General features: G+C 45.1%; 1 protein-coding gene across 1 annotated transcript in view; it reads left to right on the plus strand.

The window, feature by feature from the left end:
• Positions 1-22349, plus strand: part of LOC144768088 (complement C1s subcomponent-like) — a 118494-nt gene extending 96145 nt beyond the window's left edge. The window contains exons 11-12 of the mRNA XM_078651474.1: positions 20889-20963; positions 21388-22349. Coding sequence (XP_078507600.1) covers positions 20889-20963; positions 21388-22154 — 842 coding nt within the window. The 3' untranslated portion in view covers positions 22155-22349. The remainder of the gene's footprint in view (positions 1-20888; positions 20964-21387) is intronic.
• Positions 22350-22700: the final 351 nt, after the last annotated feature.

The following is a 22700-nucleotide window of genomic DNA, read 5'->3' on the forward strand; positions in this document are numbered from 1 at the left end:
CGACAATACAAGTTGCCACCTGAGGCTGTAGCAGCCTTATCGAAAATCATTGACGAACTCATTGCTCAAGGAGTGGTTGTAGAAACTGACTCCAATGTATGTAATTCTCCGATCATTCCGATCCTTAAACGTACTGACCCAAATGCACCTCCAGTTTATCGACTAGTGATTGACCTTCGAGAACTTAATAAATGTATCATACCCCAGTACCCAGTGGTTCCAGACATCTCTTCGCTATTGACAGCCATTGATTCCGAAGCAGCGTTCTTTACTGTTATTGATCTCAAGAACGCCTTCTTTAGTGTCCCCATCCATCCAGACAGCCAGTTCCTTTTCGGATTCTGTTTAAATGGAAGAAGTTATAAATTTACACGTGCACCTCAAGGGTTCACAGAAAGTCCTAGTATTTACAGTCAAGCACTGAAACGACAACTAGATAGTATTCACATGCCAACTGACACTGCCCTGCTCCAGTACGTTGATGACCTATTGATCACAGCCCGTACAGAACGTGACTGCGAACGTGCGTCACTGACAGTCTTGTATTTTCTGGCAGAAATGGGGCACAAGGTGTCCCCTTCGAAACTGCAATTCTGTGTCCAGCAAGTGGTATACCTTGGACGCTTGCTGTCCAAGAGGGGTAGACAGCTGACACCTGACCGTATCCAGTTAATTACACATCTTCCACAGCCCAAGACACAGAAGGAGGTACGAGCTTTTATCGGCCTCACTTCTTACTGCAGACAATGGATCCCTCAGTACGCATATCTAGCCAAGCCACTGATACAGTTGACAACACAGGAGGCAGCGACATCGACTGTCCTCCCTTGGACCCAGGAACATACACTTGTTTTTGAAGAATTAAAGAAAGCTTTATGCCAAGCACCTGTTTTAGCGACGCCAAACTACAGCAAACCTTTTACACTTTTTGTCACTGAACGCGATGGTACAGCATTATCTGTTCTCACACAAGATCAAGCAGGACAACACAAGCCTTGTGCTTATTTTTCTAGCACACTGGACCCAGTAGTCCAGGCTTTGCCTGCGTGCCTCAAATCAGTTGCAGCCACAGCTTTAGCTATCAGACAGAGTGATTCTATAGTGTTAGGACATCCCTTGACAGTACAGGTTCCACACTCCGTGGAAGTTCTTTTAAACCGAACACAGACTCAGCACTTGACTATAGCACGATTGACAGGATATGAATTGACACTGTTTCAGCCACACATAGAGATCAGACGTTGTAATATTTTAAATCCCGCTACACTGTTACCCTCGATTACCTCAAACCCTACAGCACATAACTGTGTGGAAGTTATTAACACCATGACGAAGCCAAGACAAGACTTAACAGACATTGCATTACCTGACCCAGACCTGACACTTTATGTGGATGGTTCATGCATGAGAACAAGTACAGGAGAGTTAGTAGCAGCATATGCAGTGACTACTGAAACTGAAGTTATAGAAACACATCGTATTGACACCTTGTCTGCTCAAGCAGCAGAGCTCATCGCTCTGACCCAAGCCTGCATACGAGCCAAGAACCTGAAAGTAAACATATATACAGATTCACGTTATGCATTCGGAGTCGTTCACGACTTTGGAGTCCTTTGGCGCTATAGCCATTATGAAGTGCAAAGCACATACGAAAGTCACTGACACCATTTCCCAGGGTAACGACCTGGCAGATCGAACAGCCAAGCTTACAGCTCAGACTCCAGACATTCCAGCTGACACGACAAAGACAGACGTTCCAGTTCTGACAACTTGCATGACAGTTAAGGATCCTACACAAGATGTATTAGACATACAGACACATGCTACCCCAGACGAAATCAAGAAATGGTCTGAACAAGGAGGGGTCCAGACAGATCAGGGATGGTTGACGAAGGGAAAAGCCACATGGTTTCTCCCCGACTCTATGGTTCAAGTCATCATTAATACAGCACACAGTCCAGCACATTTAGGAGAAAAAGCCATGTTAGACAGCATCCAGAACCTCTGGTTTAACAAGAATTTACGAGCAGCAGCGAAGCAGAAAGTGCGTACCTGCATGATCTGTTGTCAGTTCAATCCAGGTAAAGGTGTTCCCGTGGAACAAGGTGGATTTCATCCTCCTGACCATCCTTTTGAAGTCCTCCAGATGGATTATATCCATATGGATCGATGTTGAGGATTCAAGTATGTTCTCGTAGTTGTATGCGCTTTTTCCAGATGGACAGAAGCATATCCAGTCCCGGATTATACTGCCGCGACCACTGCCAAGCAGTTGGTTCGTGAGTTTTCCCCTCGATATGGTTTACCCCGTGTCGTGTATTCAGATAATGGACAACCATTCTCGTCCGAACTCATGAAACAGGTATCACTTCTGTTAGGGTACCAGTGGAAATTCCACTGCGTACGACACCCTGAGGCAGCTGGCCTCGTCGAGCGACACAATCAAACTCTGAAAACACGACTAGCGAAGGTCTGTGCCGAAAAAGGTGTAGATTGGATGGTAGCCCTGCCGGTTGCCCTCTTCTATATGCGAATGGTCGCTCACTCTAGGTCTGGTTTGTCACCATACGAAGTTGTATTCGGTCGTCCCCCGAACATGTGGGGTACACCTATGCCTCGTAAAATCACCGATGTTGACAGTAACATGCTGACAGATTACCTAGCTTCCTTGATGTCTGCACTACTCTCTTGTCGTTCTGTGGAAAAGTAAATTTTGCCATGTTCTGTGTCCCTACGTGTCATCCATCATATGTTATGTGTGCATGATTAAATATGCATATGCATTCCCCATGTCCGATTAATGACGCAATTACAGTTGTGTCCACCTCTAGTATGCCAGTTTCCAGTCCTCGTGAATACTACGAATATCAGGCCTATGTAAAGCTACGTTGCCACGTTTCTCAGTGTGCACGTTATTCTATTATAAAGTCTCCGTTTCTAGGCCTCAAAAGGGCCTGGACACCAGATTCAGCTCCTGTCTCCTGAAGCCTCGCTGAGGAGCGATACAGCCCCCACCTGTATCCTCGACCCTTCACTTACTTCCTGCCTCGCAGTGCCCGGCCCAGCCTGGCTCAGTCTCTGAGTCTGCCAAAAGTATGTTATAGTTCCAGTTATCAGTTCAGTCCTCCTTCTCTGCATTCCTAAGCTACTGAACTGCATCAATAGTTTCCGTCATTGTCTAGCCTTCACGTCTCCACGTTAGAGAAATACTGCATTTAATGGTCATTTAATATTCTTCATCACGCACTACATGTAGAATAATGCATGGTCCAGTCTTAGAATCAAGTTAGCCTTTCCCCTCCTAACTTCTAGTTTATATCAACATGTTCTCTAAACATCAGATACTAGATACTGTTTAGGTACATGTCGCCCTGACTCTCCAGACTTCAGTCTCTGCTCCTAGCACAGAGTTCATAGCCCCCAGCTTCTCCTAGTGATACGTCATTGCTAGTTTGCGCGCACCATCAGGTTAGAGGTCCCGGCTCCTTAGGTAGCCCCCTCCATGGTTTCCGCCCCATTCATGACATATTCTGTTACGTTTGCATCACATGTCCATGTATACGCCCTGTTACACCTCTTTTCGCCCTTATCTTTCGCGACTGCTACGCGTCACGCCTTCTGCTCCACCCACTGCTACGCCTACTGCAATGTAATGCTATGTGTTTGCGTTATGTATATATGCTCATGTATTGTTATTAAAAGTCAGCGCGCTCATCCCAGATCCAGCCCCAGCAGCTGCTGGGCCCTGCCATCCTATTCCTATGCAGGTTGTCCTGTTCCTGTCCTTATGCTGTATTAAACCTGCAAAAACTCCTACTACCTCGAATCTTGACTCTTATTTATTGAGCTATCTGTTATGATATATGTCTAGTCAAAAAGAGAGGTATTATTTATTTATTTACCACATAATGGCGCCCGAAAAGGGACTTGCCCTTTCCCCACGCGTCGGTGAAGCCACGCCGACCCCCTGACCCTCTGCAGTCGTGACGGAACTCTTCTGTGCACCGGCAGATATTTCTGCTTCAAGTATCCCTCAGGCCCACGGAGGAGACGGAGGAGGCGGTCCAGCATCCAAACGAGACGGTGGAGGAACGCGGCGAGTCCCGACCAGAGCCCAAGCCAAGAGTCCAAGGTCCGAGGTATCCGGAGGCCCACCCGTAACTGAAGTCCGAAGTTCGTCGTCCGTCGTCGTAGCAGTCCAGTCCAGTCCGAGGCTTTCCGTTCTTGCTGCCCGGTGAGTACCATTACTGGGGTAGTATCTAGACAGGGTCAATCTAAATTGACTCTGGTCCGTGGGTTGGTGGTACACAGACTCACAAACGAAGTGTTCACCTAGGTGGATACGGGTCTTGATGCGTCCCTTTACGGGACCGGTATGTTCCGTACTGTTTCAGCAGTGCATCCAGTAACTCTAGTCTGTTCCGTTCTCGAGAAATTCTTGTGTTTCTGTTCTCGGTATTCCAGGTAATATTCTGTCCGAACTGTTATGTTATGATGTTGTTCAATGTATTTCCAATGTCGTGGTATGCCTGAATTGTTCTCCCAATTGTTATTGTTCCTCGTGTATTGTATTGTGTTCCGATTCAAGTTTACAATGCCTCTCTTTTCGAGATTACGTCAGCTAAAAACTAGAAAGGGTTTGTTAGAAGAAGCAGTTCCTGTTCCGCCGAGGGACAGTCCAGGTCATTTTATGTATCAGAAGCATGGCATAAGCGCCATATTGTATCTAGATTTATGGGTAGAGTATACCAAACAGTTAGAAGAGAAGTATAGATGGCCCGTATCGGGTACATGGGATGCCGAGTGCATCATGCGAGTAGAAGAAGCATTATGGAGAAAGAAAGCCAGACAATCACAGAAAGATGCCATCGAGTTATGGCGCAAAGAAGCTCATAAAAGAACTGAAAAGGAAATCAGAAAGTCAGAATTAAGTAGAGAATCCTTAGAACGAGCACAAGAAAAAGAACTAATCGAGATAGGTGAACAAGTCAAAGTCGAACAGCCAGACAGACAGAGGCATGCCCTTATTAGGGGTATGTATCCTCTTCTTGCCGAGGGCTTGCCAAAAGCGACCCCAGAGGCATCCAGTAATTTCCCGCCACCATTAGTTCCGACCAAGCTACGTCACAAACAGACCGCAGCTGATATTTTTATTTCGTCCTATTTGGACGCCACAGTCCCAGAATATGCAAATCCTGTTCGCGCTCCGCCAGTCCCTGTAAATCAGGCACTTCCCGCTCCTCCAGACACCGGAGTACCTGTTACGGTACCCCCGGTCCAGCCCGCCATACAAGTCCAGCCTACATTTCCATTTCCCACTCTGCCAGGGCGAAGAGCCTCAGTAGACGACTCCAGTTTAGGGGCCGCAGGAGGAGGTCCTCCTCAAACCCCGCCGCCACACAAGCGTTTAACGACAGCCGAATTACATGCACAAGCGTCACAGCGTACGCCTAGACATCAGACTGTAGCAGAAATAAGAAAATCCCTTGCCGAATGCGGCTATGATCCAGTCCCAGGCGAGGATAATATGGTTTTATATTCATTCCGCGTAAGAAAGGTGGCCGAGTATCTAGTCACCTTACCGAATATGAAAGAAGATCTAGACAGAATATATCGTTTCATCCGTACAGGGGATGATCCAGAAAGTATTAGCGAGGCCATGTCTCAAAGGAAAGCCGAGATCCAGCTCATGATATTAAAGTTTCTGATCAATTGTCTAATAAGAGAACAAGATTACCCGTCTAAAGATCAAGCCGAAATGAAAACCCTGACAAGGTGGAGTGATAATATAGCCGAGGGTAAGCACAAGACCGTCGGTGCTATGGAGAGTATGTACAAGAAAATCCGTAGAGAAATAATAAAGATACACGAACAACGTAAAGCAGCACAAGTAAGCGAGAAAGAAAGTAACTCTGATACTGAAGAGGTAGAGGACGAGAATCCCGCCAGAATAGCGTATGTAGGAAAATCTAGATTTCCAGATCGCCATTTACGCCTAGAACACAAGTCTATTTCTCATTCTCCAGCACCAGAACAAGGTTCTCTAGAACAAGTGTTTCAAGCTACCGATCACATTCTGAAATCACAAATCGGTTACAGTGAGTTAAGTACCATGCATGAACAAGAACTAGCCCGATCAGCAGTCCGATGGATTACTGATTCTATCACTTTTCCAGACGAAATAGTGGCACAAATGTTTCTGAAAATGCCCCCAGCCGAACAACGACTGGTGGGTATGTATATGATCCAGCACCTCATTACTCTGTATGAGGGTCAGCACTCTGATCCAGGTCCGTTACACGATGTCCTGAACGAGTTACTCCAGTATAGATGGAAAGGTTTAGGTACCGATTTAATTAGTGTCATTCTAGAACAGCGTCACAAATATAGAACGTTTCTGAACCCGCATTTTGTTCATGTCTCACCCCCAGAAAGTAAACCATTTTACATGGAGAGACAGAATCCGTTACGAGAAGTCCACCCAGTTAAAGGAACGGGTGGCGAAATGCAGCGAGTGTTTGTTTACACTCCAATTACAAAGATGGAACTCCTCGAAATGAAGAAATTAATTCCCTGTCATGACAAAGATCCAGCAGGGTTCCATAGAGAATTAAAAGACATGCTCCGTATGGGAGAATACACATACCCAGATATAATTAAAATGTTAAAGGTTCTGCTGCCCGCAGGGGTGTATGAAAAGCTCAAGGAAAAAGAATGGGAGGTGGGAGAGAAAAAGATCGATTGGGCAGTTCTAGAAGCTGAAGACAAGGCACGAGTACCAGGTACCGGTCTTGGAGATAAATGTAAAGAATTACCAGAATTATTAATACAAGTTTTACCCAGATTATTGACAACTAGAAAAGAAGACTGGGATGCAATCTCAGCCTGTAAACAGAAGCAAGATGAGGATATTAGTGATTTTTATTCTAGATTTGAAAAATGTTTCAGCATCAACAGTGGCCTCAAGACAAGTAGTGAGTCATACCCTCACCTTTTTGTTACTAAATTAGTCGAGAATTCAAGCCCACAAATTAAGAATCGAGTTTTGAAAGTCGAAAGTACCTGGCAAGCTAATACCCCGTCCCAGATGTTGCAGATGCTTCAATACCACCAGAATAGAATCAGGGAAGAGCAAGAACACGAGAGAAAACGTATGAAAGACACGAAAATGAAAGTACTAGTTGCACAATCTGTTCCTCAAGACAGTCAGAAGAGGGGTCCGAATCAAGCCAGTCATCCTGCAGCTCCCGTTAAAGGGAATTGCAATTATTGTAAACAGCCAGGTCATTTCATAAATGAGTGTGCAGTTCTGAAACACAACATAGCTACTGGTAAGACTAAAGAAAGACCACGTCCGCCTAGACAAGAACAAGTTTCACAGATTCCTCAGCCACAGAATGCACAACAGACAGTTCCAGCTCCGCAGCCTATTGCTGCAACACAGCACGTTACACAGCAGATGTACCAGTATGCACAGTCTGAGTATCCAGAGTACCAGCAGTATTCATGAAACAGCCTAGAGAGGGAGGTAGGCTTGCCTCTCATCGAGATACCTGTAGATCAAGAAGGTCCCTATGTTCATAGTCAAGTATTAGGGAAAGACAGAAAGTTTTTGATTGATACAGGGGCAAGTAGGACCACAATTAGTCACGCCGAAGTTCCAGGGGCTCCGCTCTCAGGCTCAAGAAATGTTTCCCTTGGATTTTCAGGAAAACCTATCGTAAATGAGATTTCAAAGCCAGTTACTCTAGAAGTAGGTCCATTGTCCCGCACTACTGATCTGTTACTTACTAAGTCATGTCCAGAAAATCTATTAGGTATTAAAACACTGAAAGAGTTAGGTGCAGTTATATGCTGTTCCCCAGAGGGAATACGATTGTTCCTACGTGACTTCAAGGGTCACTATGTATTACGAGATTTTGATTCAAGACTGTCTAATGTTCCGCAGCACTTATGGGCGCAAGGTCCAACTGATGTAGGTTATATGCAAATCACACCCTATCGTGTGACTCTCAAGCCAGGTGTAGTGTTACCACGAATCAGACAGTACAGATTGCCACCTGAGGCTGTAGCAGCCTTATCCAAAATTATTGACGAGCTCATGGCTCAAGGAGTGGTTGTAGAAACTGACTCCAATGTATGTAATTCTCCGATCATTCCAGTCATGAAACGTACTGATCCAAATGCACCCCCAGTATATCGATTAGTGATTGACCTACGAGAGCTTAATAAATGTATTATTCCTCAGTACCCAGTTGTCCCAGACATCTCTTCCCTATTGACAGCCATTGATTCCGAAGCCACGTTCTTCACTGTCATAGACCTCAAGAACGCATTTTTCAGTGTTCCTATTCATCCAGACAGCCAGTTCCTTTTCGGATTTTGTTTAAATGGAAGGAGCTATATGTTTACACGAGCTCCTCAAGGTTTCACAGAAAGTCCTAGTATTTACAGTCAAGCACTCAAGAGACAACTAGACAACATTCACATGCCAACTGACACTGCCCTGCTCCAGTATGTCGATGATCTACTGATCACAGCCCGTTCTGAACGTGCTTGCGAGCGAGCATCCCTTACAGTCTTGTATTTCCTAGCCGAGATGGGGCACAAGGTGTCCCCTTCTAAGCTTCAAATCTGTGTCCAGCAAGTGGTCTACTTAGGACACTTGCTGTCCAAGAGGGGTAGGCAGTTGACACCAGACCGTATCCAGCTGATAGCGAGTCTTCCTCAGCCCAAGACCCAGAAGGAGGTACGTGCTTTTATCGGCCTTACTTCTTACTGTAGACAATGGATTCCCCAGTATGCATTTCTAGCCAAACCACTGATACGGTTAACGACACAGGAGGCAGCCGTATCGACTGTCCTCCCTTGGACATCTGAACATACACTTAGTTTCAATGAGTTAAAGAAAGCCCTATGCCAAGCTCCAGTTCTAGCGACACCGAACTACAGTAAGCCTTTTACACTTTTTGTTACTGAACGCGAAGGTACAGCATTATCTGTTCTCACACAAGATCAAGCAGGACAATACAAGCCCTGTGCTTATTTTTCGAGCACATTAGATCCTGTAGCCCAGGCTCTGCCTGCGTGCCTCAAGTCAGTTGCAGCCACAGCCCTAGCTATCAGACAAAGTGATTCCATAGTCTTAGGACATACCTTGACAGTACAAGTCCCACACTCCGTGGAAGTTCTTTTAAACCGAACACAGACTCAACACTTGACAATTGCACGTTTAACAGGTTATGAATTGACACTGTTCCAGCCACACATAGAAATCAGACGCTGCAACATTTTAAATCCTGCTACACTGTTACCATCAGTTACTTCGAATCCTGACCCACATGACTGTGTGGAAGTAGTTAACATTACGACAAAGCCAAGACAAGATCTGACAGATACTCCGTTACCAGATCCCGACCTGACACTTTATGTGGATGGTTCATGTATGAGAACTAGTACAGGAGAACTAGTCGCCGCGTATGCAGTGACTACTGACACTAAAGTTATAGAGACACACCGTATTGATACCCTGTCCGCTCAAGCAGCAGAGCTAGTTGCTCTGACACAAGCCTGTATACATGCCAAGAACCAGAGAGTTAATGTTTACACAGATTCACGCTACGCATTCGGAGTTGTACACGACTTCGGAGTGCTCTGGCAGGAGAGAGGTTTCATGACTTCTCATGGAACCAAGATTCAGCATGGTCTCCTTATTCAAGCTCTGTTAGATGCAATACACTTGCCGACATCTATTGCTATCATGAAGTGCAAAGCACATACGAAAGTTACTGACATTATTTCCCAAGGTAATGATCTAGCAGATTGCACAGCCAAGCTTACAGCACAGACTCCAGACATTCAAGTTAATCCGACACAGACACATGCTCCAGATCCGACTACATGTATGACAGTTAAGGACCCTACACAAGATGTCATAGATATCCAGTTACATGCTACTCCTGAAGAAATCAAGAAATGGTCCGAACAAGGAGGGGTCCAGACAGATCAAGGATGGTTAACAAAGGGTAGAGCCACATGGTTTCTCCCCGACTCTATGGTTCAAGTCATTATTAATACCGCACATAGTCCAGCACATTTAGGAGAAAAAGCTATGTTAGACAGTATCCAGAACATTTGGTTCAACAAGCATTTACGAGCTGCAGCCAAGCAGAAAGTCCGTACCTGTATGATATGTTGTCAGTTTAATCCAGGTAAAAGTGTCCCGGTGGAACAAGGTGGATTCCAGCCCCCTGACCACCCTTTTGAAGTCCTCCAGATGGATTATATTCAGATGGAGCGATGTCGAGGTTTCAAGTATGTCCTTGTAGTTGTATGCGCTTTGTCCAGGTGGACAGAAGCATATCCAGTCCCAGATTACACAGCCGCGACCACTGCCAAGCAGTTGGTTCGTGAGTTCTTCCCCCGTTATGGACTCCCTAGAGTCGTATATTCTGACAACGGCCAGCCATTCTCATCTGAACTCATGAAGCATGTTTCCCTGTTATTAGGGTACCAGTGGAAGTTTCATTGTGTACGCCATCCTGAAGCAGCCGGTCTCGTAGAGAGACATAACCAGACTCTGAAAATCCGAATTGCCAAAGTGTGTAAAGAAAAAGGTGTGGACTGGCTAGTAGCTCTGCCAGTCGCTTTGTTTTATATGCGCATGGTCGCACATTCCAGATCAGGTCTGTCCCCGTATGAGGTCGTTTTCGGCCGCCCCCCTAATATGTGGGGTACTCCTAGACCCCGAAGTATTACCGATGTTTCAAGTAATATGCTGACAGATTACCTAGCTTCCTTGATGTCTGCCCTCAACTCATGTCGTTCACAGGTTGCTGCCGCATTTCCAGACAATACCGAGGTGGCACCGCATGAAATCGTTCCAGGATCCATGGTGATGGTCCGCAACTTTGACAGATCAAGTCCGCTGGAGCCTCGTTGGAAAGAGCCCCGACAGGTCCTCCTCACCACCCGTACAGCCGTGAAGTTGGAAGGACGCAAAGGCTGGGTGCACCTTTCTCATGTCAAACTTTTTAATGGACTGAAACCCGTCTTAAAGAACATTTCCCAGGATTTGAAGGATTGCCAAAGCATTGTTCTCAAGGACTGTCCCGCAAAAGACATTGCTACAACCCCTCCCCTGATAGAGAAAACTCCACAACAGGAGTACAAGCTAAAACTCCGGTCTAGTAAAATAAGTCAGTCAGTTTGATTGTCTAAGTCCTCCCCTAGGTGAAACGGTTAGACTGTTTCTGACATGTATAAAATAGACCCCCATAGTGAGAGAGTTAGTCAAAACTCAATCCGATGTATCGTTTTTCTATGTTTCATATTGTTTTTCAGCCTTATGATTTCCTGCACCAGTTATGCATTTTACCTATGTTTCCCAGTTTCACATGTAAATAAGTCTGCTAATGCTACAGTAGAGCACACGTTTAGTGACCTGCCCCCTCATGAACTCTCTTACCGCCTCGCTATGCGAAATAACTCATTTATCCGCATGTTACATTACTCACACCAGACCAGCAATGCCACTAATTGTTGGGTGTGTGGTCGACTCCCCCCTTTCCAGACACCGAAGGGAGTTCTGCCACTTTTTCCTTATCCATTCTCACATAATGGTTCGTGTGGAGCATGGTCCACGTTAACGTCATCCTCAACAGATATGTCTTTTCTTAACAGTACATGTTTTCCAGACAAGCAAGGTCTTCCCCACAGAACAGGTTTAGATCTAGAAAATGAAGTATATAATCTAGGAAACTATTCTTCGAATTTCATGGTCCTGAATGTTCAGTCTGATACTACTCCAGACTTACCTGCTATTTCAGTACTACCAGTCAAAGGCGAATTATGTGTCCGAAATTATGGTTCTGTACATGTAGGACATAGTGAATGTACTACTATTGTCAAGTATAGTGACAGTGGGAAATCTATTTTCAAAGCTTCACGTCATTCTTATTTTATTTGTGGTCAAACTGCATATGTTCGTCTGCCCCTCGATTGGGAGGGAACCTGTTACATTGCCTTCCTACTGCCACCAGTTTTCCTAGCCCCACCTGATTATCATAGAAATACACATCTAGTACACATTAGACATAGAAGGGAGTCCCCAATTGTCGATTATACTGAAACTGCTCTAGAACAGTATACAGATTTCAATAGAGGTTTCTTCTTCTTTATAGGACCTGTCCAGAATAGTAAGTTAATCCGTAGATTAACCAGAACCCTTGAAGCTGTAGTAAATGAGACTGCCTCTGCTCTAGGTAACTTAACTGAAGAGCAATCTGCTATGAGATTTGTCGTTTTACAGAATCGTCTCGTCCTTGACGTCATACTGGCCGATAGGGGCGGGGCTTGTAGAGTCATCGGATCTAGTTGCTGCATTTTCATTCCAAATAACGCGCCGTCTGTTTATTCAGCTATAACCAGACTCCATAAAATTGCCCATCTGATACACCAAGACCCAGGCACCTGGACATGGTCCGGTTGGTTCTGGAATATAATTTCCGCATGGGGATGGAAAATATTGTCCTTTCTAGGTATTGCAGTAGCGATCATATTCAGCTGCTGCCTCTGTATACAATGTGGCCCTGCGATTTGCGGCATTTGTGCTACCTCTTGTATTCCTAGTCCCAAGCCCCGTTCTAAATCCCGTTCCAGGATAATTCAAGACGAGCAAATGATACTGTATGAAATGATAGATGGTATCATGAATATTGATGTTTCCTGATGGAAACGTAGTGACAAGGAGGGAATGTGGAAAAGTAAATTTTGCCATGTTCTGTGTCCCTACGTGTCATCCATCATATGTTATGTGTGCATGATTAAATATGCATATGCATTCCCCATGTCCGATTAATGACGCAATTACAGTTGTGTCCACCTCTAGTATGCCAGTTTCCAGTCCTCGTGAATACTACGAATATCAGGCCTATGTAAAGCTACGTTGCCACGTTTCTCAGTGTGCACGTTATTCTATTATAAAGTCTCCGTTTCTAGGCCTCAAAAGGGCCTGGACACCAGATTCAGCTCCTGTCTCCTGAAGCCTCGCTGAGGAGCGATACAGCCCCCACCTGTATCCTCGACCCTTCACTTACTTCCTGCCTCGCAGTGCCCGGCCCAGCCTGGCTCAGTCTCTGAGTCTGCCAAAAGTATGTTATAGTTCCAGTTATCAGTTCAGTCCTCCTTCTCTGCATTCCTAAGCTACTGAACTGCATCAATAGTTTCCGTCATTGTCTAGCCTTCACGTCTCCACGTTAGAGAAATACTGCATTTAATGGTCATTTAATATTCTTCATCACGCACTACATGTAGAATAATGCATGGTCCAGTCTTAGAATCAAGTTAGCCTTTCCCCTCCTAACTTCTAGTTTATATCAACATGTTCTCTAAACATCAGATACTAGATACTGTTTAGGTACATGTCGCCCTGACTCTCCAGACTTCAGTCTCTGCTCCTAGCACAGAGTTCATAGCCCCCAGCTTCTCCTAGTGATACGTCATTGCTAGTTTGCGCGCACCATCAGGTTAGAGGTCCCGGCTCCTTAGGTAGCCCCCTCCATGGTTTCCGCCCCATTCATGACATATTCTGTTACGTTTGCATCACATGTCCATGTATACGCCCTGTTACACCTCTTTTCGCCCTTATCTTTCGCGACTGCTACGCGTCACGCCTTCTGCTCCACCCACTGCTACGCCTACTGCAATGTAATGCTATGTGTTTGCGTTATGTATATATGCTCATGTATTGTTATTAAAAGTCAGCGCGCTCATCCCAGATCCAGCCCCAGCAGCTGCTGGGCCCTGCCATCCTATTCCTATGCAGGTTGTCCTGTTCCTGTCCTTATGCTGTATTAAACCTGCAAAAACTCCTACTACCTCGAATCTTGACTCTTATTTATTGAGCTATCTGTTATGATATATGTCTAGTCAAAAAGAGAGGTATTATTTATTTATTTACCACAGTTCACAGGTCGCGGCTGCCTTCCTGGACAACACCCAGGTGAAACCGCACGAGGTCGTTCCAGGAGATCTCGTTCTGGTTCGGAATTTTGATCGCTCAAGTCCTCTGGAGCCCCGCTGGAAGGAGCCAAAACTCGTTCTGATGACCACAAGGACGGCCGTAAAGCTAGAAGGAAGAAAAGGCTGGCTCCATTCCAGTCACATCAAGCGTTTCCATGGACGGTGTCCAAAGACTTTTTTCAAGGACTGCCCCGATACTGACTCTAAACTTCCCCTGTTAGAGAAAACTCCGCAGCAGGAATATAAAGTCAAATTGTGGTCTAGTAAGTCAGACAGCGTTTAATTGTTTAAGTCCCCCTCGGGTGAAGCGGTTAGACAGGTTTCTGACATGTATGAGATAGACCCACATAGTGAGAGAGATAGACGAAGCTTCAAGAAAATGAAATATTGTAAAAGTCTCCGAAGCAGATGCATCGTTACATTATTGTTTATGTTTATTCTGAGTCTTACGATCACATGTATAAGTTGTATGTTACACGTATTCTTTCCTCCTCTCGATTCACATGTACACCTTTCCTCTAATGATACTGTAGAGCACACATTTAGTGAACTACCCCCTCACGAGTTATCCTATCGACTTGCAATGCGCAACAATACTTTTATTCGTATGTTACACTATTCGCACCAGACCAGCAATGCCACTAATTGCTGGGTATGTGGTCGACTCCCCCCTTACCAGACTGTGAAGGGAGCTCTGCCACTCTTTCCCTATCCGTTTTCACACAATGGTTCGTGTGGAGCATGGTTTACATTAACGTCATCTTTAGACGATAAGTCCCTTCTGAATACAGTTATGAATCAAACCTGTTTCCCAGACAAGGACGGTCTTCCCCATAGGACAGGGATAGATCTAGAAAATGAAGTATATGATCTAGTGAATTTTTCCTCTAACCTCATGGTTTTGAATGTTCAGTCCGAGATTAATTCAGACTTACCTTCTATAACAGTTCTACCAGTGAAAGGCGAATTATGTGTTAGAAGGAATGGTTCAGTACATCTAGGACACAGTGATTGTACTACTGTGGTCGAGTACAGTGACAGTGGGAAGTCTATTTTTAAAGCTTCACGTCATTCTTATTTTATATGTGGTCAGACCGCTTATGTACGTTTGCCCCTAGATTGGGATGGAACATGTTACATTGCATTCCTACTGCCACCAGTTTTCCTAGCCCCATCCGATTATCACCAAAATACCCATCTGGTACACGTCAGACATAGAAGGGAGATCGAGTCCCCAATTGTCGATCAGACTGAAACTGCATTGGAACAGTATACGGATTTTCTTCATAGGTCCTGTCCAGAATAGTAAATTAATACGCAGGTTAACCAGAACCCTTGAAGCAGTAGTGAATGAGACTACTTCCGCTCTAGGTAACTTAACAGAAGAGCAGTCTGCTATGAGATTTGTTGTTCTTCAGAACCGCCTTGTTCTTGACGTCATTCTGGCCGATAGGGGCGGAGCTTGTAGAGTCATCGGATCTAGTTGTTGCGTTTTCATTCCTAATAACGCACCGCCTGTGTATTCAGCAATAACTAGACTTCATAAAATAGCTCATCAGCTACACCAGAATCCAGGCACCTGGACTTGGTCCGGCTGGCTCTGGAGTGTAATATCTGCATGGGGATGGAAAGTACTGTCATTCCTGGGAGTAGTAGTAATGATCATATTCAGTTGTTGTCTCTGTTTACAATGTGGCCCAGCGATTTGCGGCTTGTGCGCTACAGCTTGTATTCCACGTCCACAATCCAATGCCCAAAAGAAAAAAGACGAGCAAATGATGCTGTATGAACAGATAGATGGTCTCATGAATATTGATGTTTCCTGAAGGGAACGTAGGGAACAAGGAGGGAATGAGGAAAATTGAATTTTGCCCTGTTATGTGTCCCTACGTGTTCCCCCCCACATGTAATATATATGCATGATCGCTATGCATTTTCCCTTCATGACCGAATATAAAGACGCATTTACAGTTGCGTCCAACGTTAGTATGTCAGTTATCCAGTCCTTCTGAAAGCAACGTGAATTAGGCTTTCCGGCCTATGTTGCCAACGTATTTACATTGTGCACGTTAAAGCATCGAGATGCACCCGTTTCTAGGGCTCCACGGGGCCCGGACACGAGATCCAGGCCTCAAGCCTCCTGAACCACTCCGAGAGATGCAGCCCCGCCCGCGTCCCTGACCCTTCCCTTACTTCCTGCCAAGCAGCGCGGTGCCCGGCTCGGCCTGGCCTGCCAAGAATATGTTATGCCTACAGTTATCTATTCAGCTCCCCGGTTTCGCATTCCTAGCTAACAAACAGCATAAACATATCCATCTACAGTCCAGTCATTCTGTCTCCATGCAAGTGATTTACTGAATTAAGTATCCATAGAAGATCCATAGCTCACGCAATACATGAAGAAATATATGCATGCACTAGGCTTTAGTGACAAGCAGCCTTTGCCCTGATGACTTTTAGAATCAAGCAACATGTACTCCAAACACAAGATATCAGATACGCTATAGGTACAGGTCGTTCTGACATCCCAGACTTCAGTCTCCTCTACTAGTGCTAGAAGTCAGCGCCCCCCAGCCCTCTCCAGTTATACGTCATGACTCGTTTTGCGCGCACCAGTAGGTTAAAGGTTCCAGCTGCCCATGAAGCCCCCTCCATATATCCACCCACTTATGACACTTCTGTGACGTCTACATCACACACCTCCGTGCACGCCCTGTGCACGCCTTCTTTTCACGCCCATATGTTCTTATCTTTCCTTTTTCACTTGTTACGCCTACTGTATTCAATGCAACTGTACTGTTTTACTATATATACTGTATGATGTTAATGAAATGTTGAGATCGAGGTCGAGATTGTCCCTTCCTGAACCTTAGTAGGTGATGGAACCCGATGTCCATTGGCTCGAGCCACTTAATTAAAGCCCGTATGACTCAGATACCACGGACTCTGCCTCTCATTTATTGAGCTATCCTTTTTCCTTTAATGCATAGAAAAATAGTACCGGTAATTAATTTATTTACCACAAGTCATCTCCGGGAAAGCGCCCTTTAATAGCTCAATCACAAACCCTCGTACATCTCCCCCTCCTTTCCTTCCTGTACGCCAAGGAGTCTAACATTATTGCGCCTTTGTCTATTTTCTGATTCCTCCAATTTCCAAAGCATATTGGTTGTGGTCTTCTCCTGATCCCTCCTAGTATCCTGCAATTTCACCACATCTTCCTCCAACTTGCCCGTTCTTTCCTCCACCTCAGATACTCTCCCGACCACCTCTTCATACATTTTACTGATCTTGTGCAATGAAGATTGAATTTTTTTATTAGCATGTCTAGCTCTTCTCTTAGCGCTTTGACTCTCAATGCGGGCCTCATCCTGTATTTGCTTTAGGGTAGATAGTAAAATTTCAAAATTAGAAGGGTTTCCCTCAGCACCCTGAGGGTTAACTTGCAAAGTGCCCGCACTTGTGTTATCAGGCCCCCCCGTAGACAGCGCACAACTTTCCAGTGTATTATCCCACTCAAGTTTCTTAGCAACTGATTTTACCGGGGTCCCGTGATGTACCCTAGCCGAGGTCTTATGCCGAGGGTTGCTTCTTTTGCTCTTACTCTTACTCTTACACTTGACTTTGTTTTTTATTGCAGATTTGTTCTTTTCTGTGGGAGCGGGTTTTAATAATGCCTTAGGACCTTTCTGAACTGTGTCATACCCTAGATCAATAAGCTCTGCCTCACTATCCATAGAGGTTGAAGCACTGTCAGATTCCACTTGTTTATCAATGTCTGAGTCAGTATCAGTTACCGAACCCACAGAAGTTTCCAACTCTGAGTCTGACAGTGGGTCCAGGTCACTGCCCTCACTCTCGTCATCTGCCTCGTCGTTACCAGTAAAGAAGACATCCTCACTGGGGGAGGCTAAGACTGACCCTGACATAGCTGGTACATTTCTATTGGCCACGCTCCCAATTATTGTCCTACGTGCCTCTATATTCACCAGACCCGGAGCCACTATATTAACCCCATCCCGTTGCAGCAGGTCTGAGATCGTTATTAGATCTGTGTGATCAACCTCTGATAAATGTATAGAATGTACTAGAGGGCAGAATGTTCTAACAAATAAAACAAAGGCCTCTCAAAGCTCGGGGGATTTAAATCCCGTTGTGGCGGGGTAGAAGTAATAGGTCGAAATCCAGGTCTGCTCAGGTAAGGTTTTATTTTACTAAAGACACGTTTGTGCCGACTTGTTAGTCTTTCGGTGGCAAACTTGGCGGGATCCGCCGTGCTTGGTATCCCTCGGCTCCTTCGTATGGACACCGGCTCCACCTCCCAGGTTCCGGTGGTTTGACTCAGTAGTCCGTCCATGTCGATGGGGCGTGGAAGGGATGAAGAATAACAAAAAGTTATCAGGACGCTGTCCAGTGAATTGCTCAAAAAAGTAAGGGACCGGGGAGTGAAGGAGGCACCACACACTCTTGTGCATGTTTTAACCAAAAATGGAAAGGAGGTAAGAGTTACTAGTGCTCGGGTGTGGGGAAAACAAGACTTGACATTTTTAAAGGGGGTCTTAGGGCTCCCGCTTAGGTAGTCGGGCCGTCCCTCCTCCCAGCCCACCCTGAGAACTTGTCTCGTACCTGTACAAGCCACGCTCCTCCTGGAGCGTGGCTCAGCGACACGTGGGGATGTTGGCCTCCTGACTCAGCCCGGGCTCCTGATGGTCTCGTCCCTCGGTCTGTTCCACCTTCCTCCTCTTTTCCTCTGCTCACCACGAACACTCCTTCTCCCGAGTCCTCTTCCTCCGCTCCGGTGTCGACGCACAACCACTTCCTGGTTTCCCCAGTCCTTATCGCGGGAACGTGCTGACGTCAGCTAGGGGCGGAGTCTCGTCACCTTGTGTAGTGTAGTTCCTATATTCCCAATTGGCTCTGCACATTGGAATAATATATTCTATAGATTTGACATAGGACTAGGGTCAACTAGGTCTCTATCGAATATACTAAACTTAATAGTGAGTGCCAGCTAGCTCAGAGGTCACTAGAAACTTTCTCGAATTCACAAGAAGGGATTAGTTTCTGACAACCGAATAAACATGACAACTTTGTTTCCTAAGAATAAGAATATATCTCTCAGAGTCGCGGAAACAATAGATAAGTATTTCACTCGGTCCATCGTGCATGCTTCGTTTCTACAGAGTTGCAGAGAAATAGAGAGATGGGCGTTTTCAATAAAAAGGTTTATTGAACAGTCTTCTTTCTCAAGCAAGAGAAGTGAACTGCTACAATCGTTAGGCAGACTGTAATGTATAATGCGTACAGCGTAAACAGTAATATGAAATAATACTGTAAGAGCATTGTATGGTTTCTAAGCCATATAAAAATACATACATAAATAACATAGACTAAAATACTCAACTGGTGCTACTAAAATACGCCTATCCCAATGTACCTAACCTAAGTCTAGTACGCGGTAAGAAGTAAGTATTGTGTAGCATAGGTTTTAGTTTTCTTTGCCAAGAATCTACTAAAGGTTTCTCTAGGTTATAATCAGCTCCATACCTTGGTTTAGAATGAAGGAGGTCTGGTATCTCAGTCTCAGGACTCGATTTCCCAACACCCCGCAAGGGGAGCCGGAAACACTGGAGCTGGATTCTCGGCAGGAGAAGGGCAGCTTCCTGATCAGTGCGTCAGCTGGAGAGTCGGCTTCCTTCGGCACTTGCTGTAGCGAGCTGCGTCAGGCAAGTAGATAGTCGAACTGCTCCGAACCACAGTAGTTTGCCATAGCAAGTGAAGGTATATTTATACCTTGAAGTTGTTTAGGAATGCCACAGTTTGACGTAAAGTCAGGCATATGAACGTCACAATGAATCCCTGTGGCATAGTTGTTCATTGTAAAGTAACTGAGTTCTTGGAGAAATCAATATTCAAGCAAGGGGAAGTTCCCTGACTGCTTACGCCGGTTTTCCAAGAAATCTTTCTGATGTTTGGTACGCGTGGAAGTAGCCATGCCTGTATTTGGGTAGAATTGGCTATGCCTAAATAAGGGCTTGATTTCTATGCCTATATTAGGGCAATGTGAATTGTACCTATATAAGGGCATGAATCGGGAAAATTCACTCGGATCCTAAAACGCCACACAACACTTGGAAGCCCCAGTTAAAGGAGCTGGCTTCGTGTTCTTCCTCCGTTGGTGTTAGTAAAGTTGTGTTTTGTGTCTTCCAGTCATCCTGCTGAGAGGAGATAAGAGGGGGAGGTAGAGGCACTGCAGACCACCAGTCTATATCGGGCTCATGTCTCTTGCCTAGCGAGCCCGCCCTGTCACAACCCTCGAGCTCCGAGAGGCCTTTGTGAAAACATTGGAATGTTGCTTTTTTACCGGCCCGTAGAAGCACAACACACTCCATTGTCTGCAATTGAATGCTCCACATTCCAATGTTCGAATTACTAATAAATCACTAAATACAGCTGTGATGCAATGAATATTGAACACCCCTATGACTTCTACTCATGAACCCCAAAGTCAAGTATGTACCATATCCTGCTGTTCCTAAAAAAAATAGAAATGCTATGTTCAAAACTAATTTGTAAGTAATCCAGTGAATTAAAATGTATTGTAAGTTCTGCTAGGGAGTGGCAAAGAAAGATGAACATATGTGACTGGAGATTATATTCAAAATTGAGATAAATTACCATTGCGGCAGAAATGTAGCTGTCCATCAGAGTGTGGTTATCAGCTTGCAGTTGCCTAAGTGGAGACAGTGAGTTTGGTGAGAGTAATATGTTAATGAGAATATCCCCCTCTTGTTCACCTGGACAGAAAAATGTTGTGTTCGCTGCTGTCCAGTACACAATTTACATTGTTTTAATTTTGATTAAAGGAATCTACAGCTGCTCTGCTGATGGTGAGTGGGTAAACAGCCAAGCCGGGACAGCGCTTCCAACCTGTGCTCCAGGTAATATGTTTTATGATCTTACTGAATATGCGTAGAAAGGCTTGTATTAGAAATGTGCTAAAAAAGGCATTGGCAGCGACTTTATTGAGTTTTTACAGCACAGTTCAATGCCACCCTGAATCACTGCCTGGTGGACCTCTACTCTGCCCCTTGAAGAGAGACCACTTTCCCACCCACTGACTGTAGTGTTCTACCCTACTTACATTTGTATAAGAACTTTGCAGTGTTGTTAACTGTTTATATGTTTTTTAACACAATGTAAACAAAATATCAGAAAAAAGAAAAGACAAAATAAGGGCAGTGTAGTGAATAGTATAAAGTCCATAGATGAAAGTAAAGGGCTGGGGAGCGGGGGCTCACTTGCACCGCACTCTCTCAAATCATTGCTTTTGCCCCTAACTTCTTGCCTTTTCTGTCTTTGCAGTCTGTGGTGTCAGCGCTGACCTGTCTGGCACTAAGCGGATATTCGGGGGTACTAAAACCTCATCGGGGATGTTCCCATGGCAGGTCTTCTTTGACAACCCAAGGGGCGGTGGAGCCCTTATTTCCGATGAGTGGGTTTTGACTGCAGCCCATGTGGTGGAGGACGACGAGAACCCTACAATGTATGCAGGAATCAGAGATCTCAATGACAAGCGTAACACAAATCAACTTGTTGCAAAGAAAGCCTTTGTACATGACAAGTGGAAGAGAGGCGTGCCGGAACCTCGCACAGACTATGACAACGATATTGCCCTAATTAAGCTGGAGACCAAGGTGGAACTTAGTGGTAAGGTTTCACCCATCTGCCTTCCTGGCCCAGGCCCTGAGTACACACTGGAGGAAAGAAAGATTGGCTACATCTCTGGCTGGGGCAAAACAGAGATCAGAGACAAAATTCGAATTCTCCACATGGCATCGATTTCCGTAGTTAAGATGGCCGACTGTCAGAATGAGAAAACAGAAATTGGGGTCTCCAGCCAGTACGTTTTCTCATCAAACATGATTTGTGCTGGAGGTAGTGGTAATGACAGCTGCAGTGGTGACAGCGGTGGATCCTTCGTTGTCCGGGACCCGCACAATGATACACTCTACTTTGCAGCTGGCATCGTCTCCTGGGGTCCCAAGTGTGGTACCTTCGGGTTGTACACCAATGTGAGGAACTACCTGGACTGGATCAAGAAGACCATGATGGAAAACAAGGACACCTAGAGTACTCCTTCTGGAGTCAGGAGACAATAACATTGGAGGCAATATATTCTGTAATGTAGCAACTAAAACCCCATCAGCTATCATGGGTGAAGATGAGATTTACTGCATATTCTTAGCTTCCTCTGAGTACCAGTGAGTGCAGGATGTTTAATTGTTAAAAATATATTGAGTGAAATTAAAATAAATTGAGAAAAATAATTATTTCTTCTTCTTCCAACCTAAGTTGTTTAGCTGTACCTCTGACAAGCTCAAACTAGTTAATCAAAAGTAACTTAATTTTGACTCCACCTAAAAAAACACAACTTTCCTTGGGGTTTGCAGCCTTCTGTGTGCAGCAATGACCTGCTAATCATGTGTATGCAGTTATGCCACGTATGATCTCCTGACCGTAAAAATTAAAAGCGGATCATCCCACCTCAATAACAAAACCAAACTTTTGGAAAACAAAAAAACACAAAGCAAGCAGCCATCCAACCTCACCATGGTCTAGCTTAATTTGTGGAAGGCTACCTACTGTTAGACATCGCTTATGCTTCCTTGTTAGCG

The sequence above is a fragment of the Lissotriton helveticus genome, chromosome 7, assembly GCF_964261635.1.
Source record: "Lissotriton helveticus chromosome 7, aLisHel1.1, whole genome shotgun sequence".
NCBI lineage: Eukaryota > Metazoa > Chordata > Amphibia > Caudata > Salamandridae > Lissotriton > Lissotriton helveticus.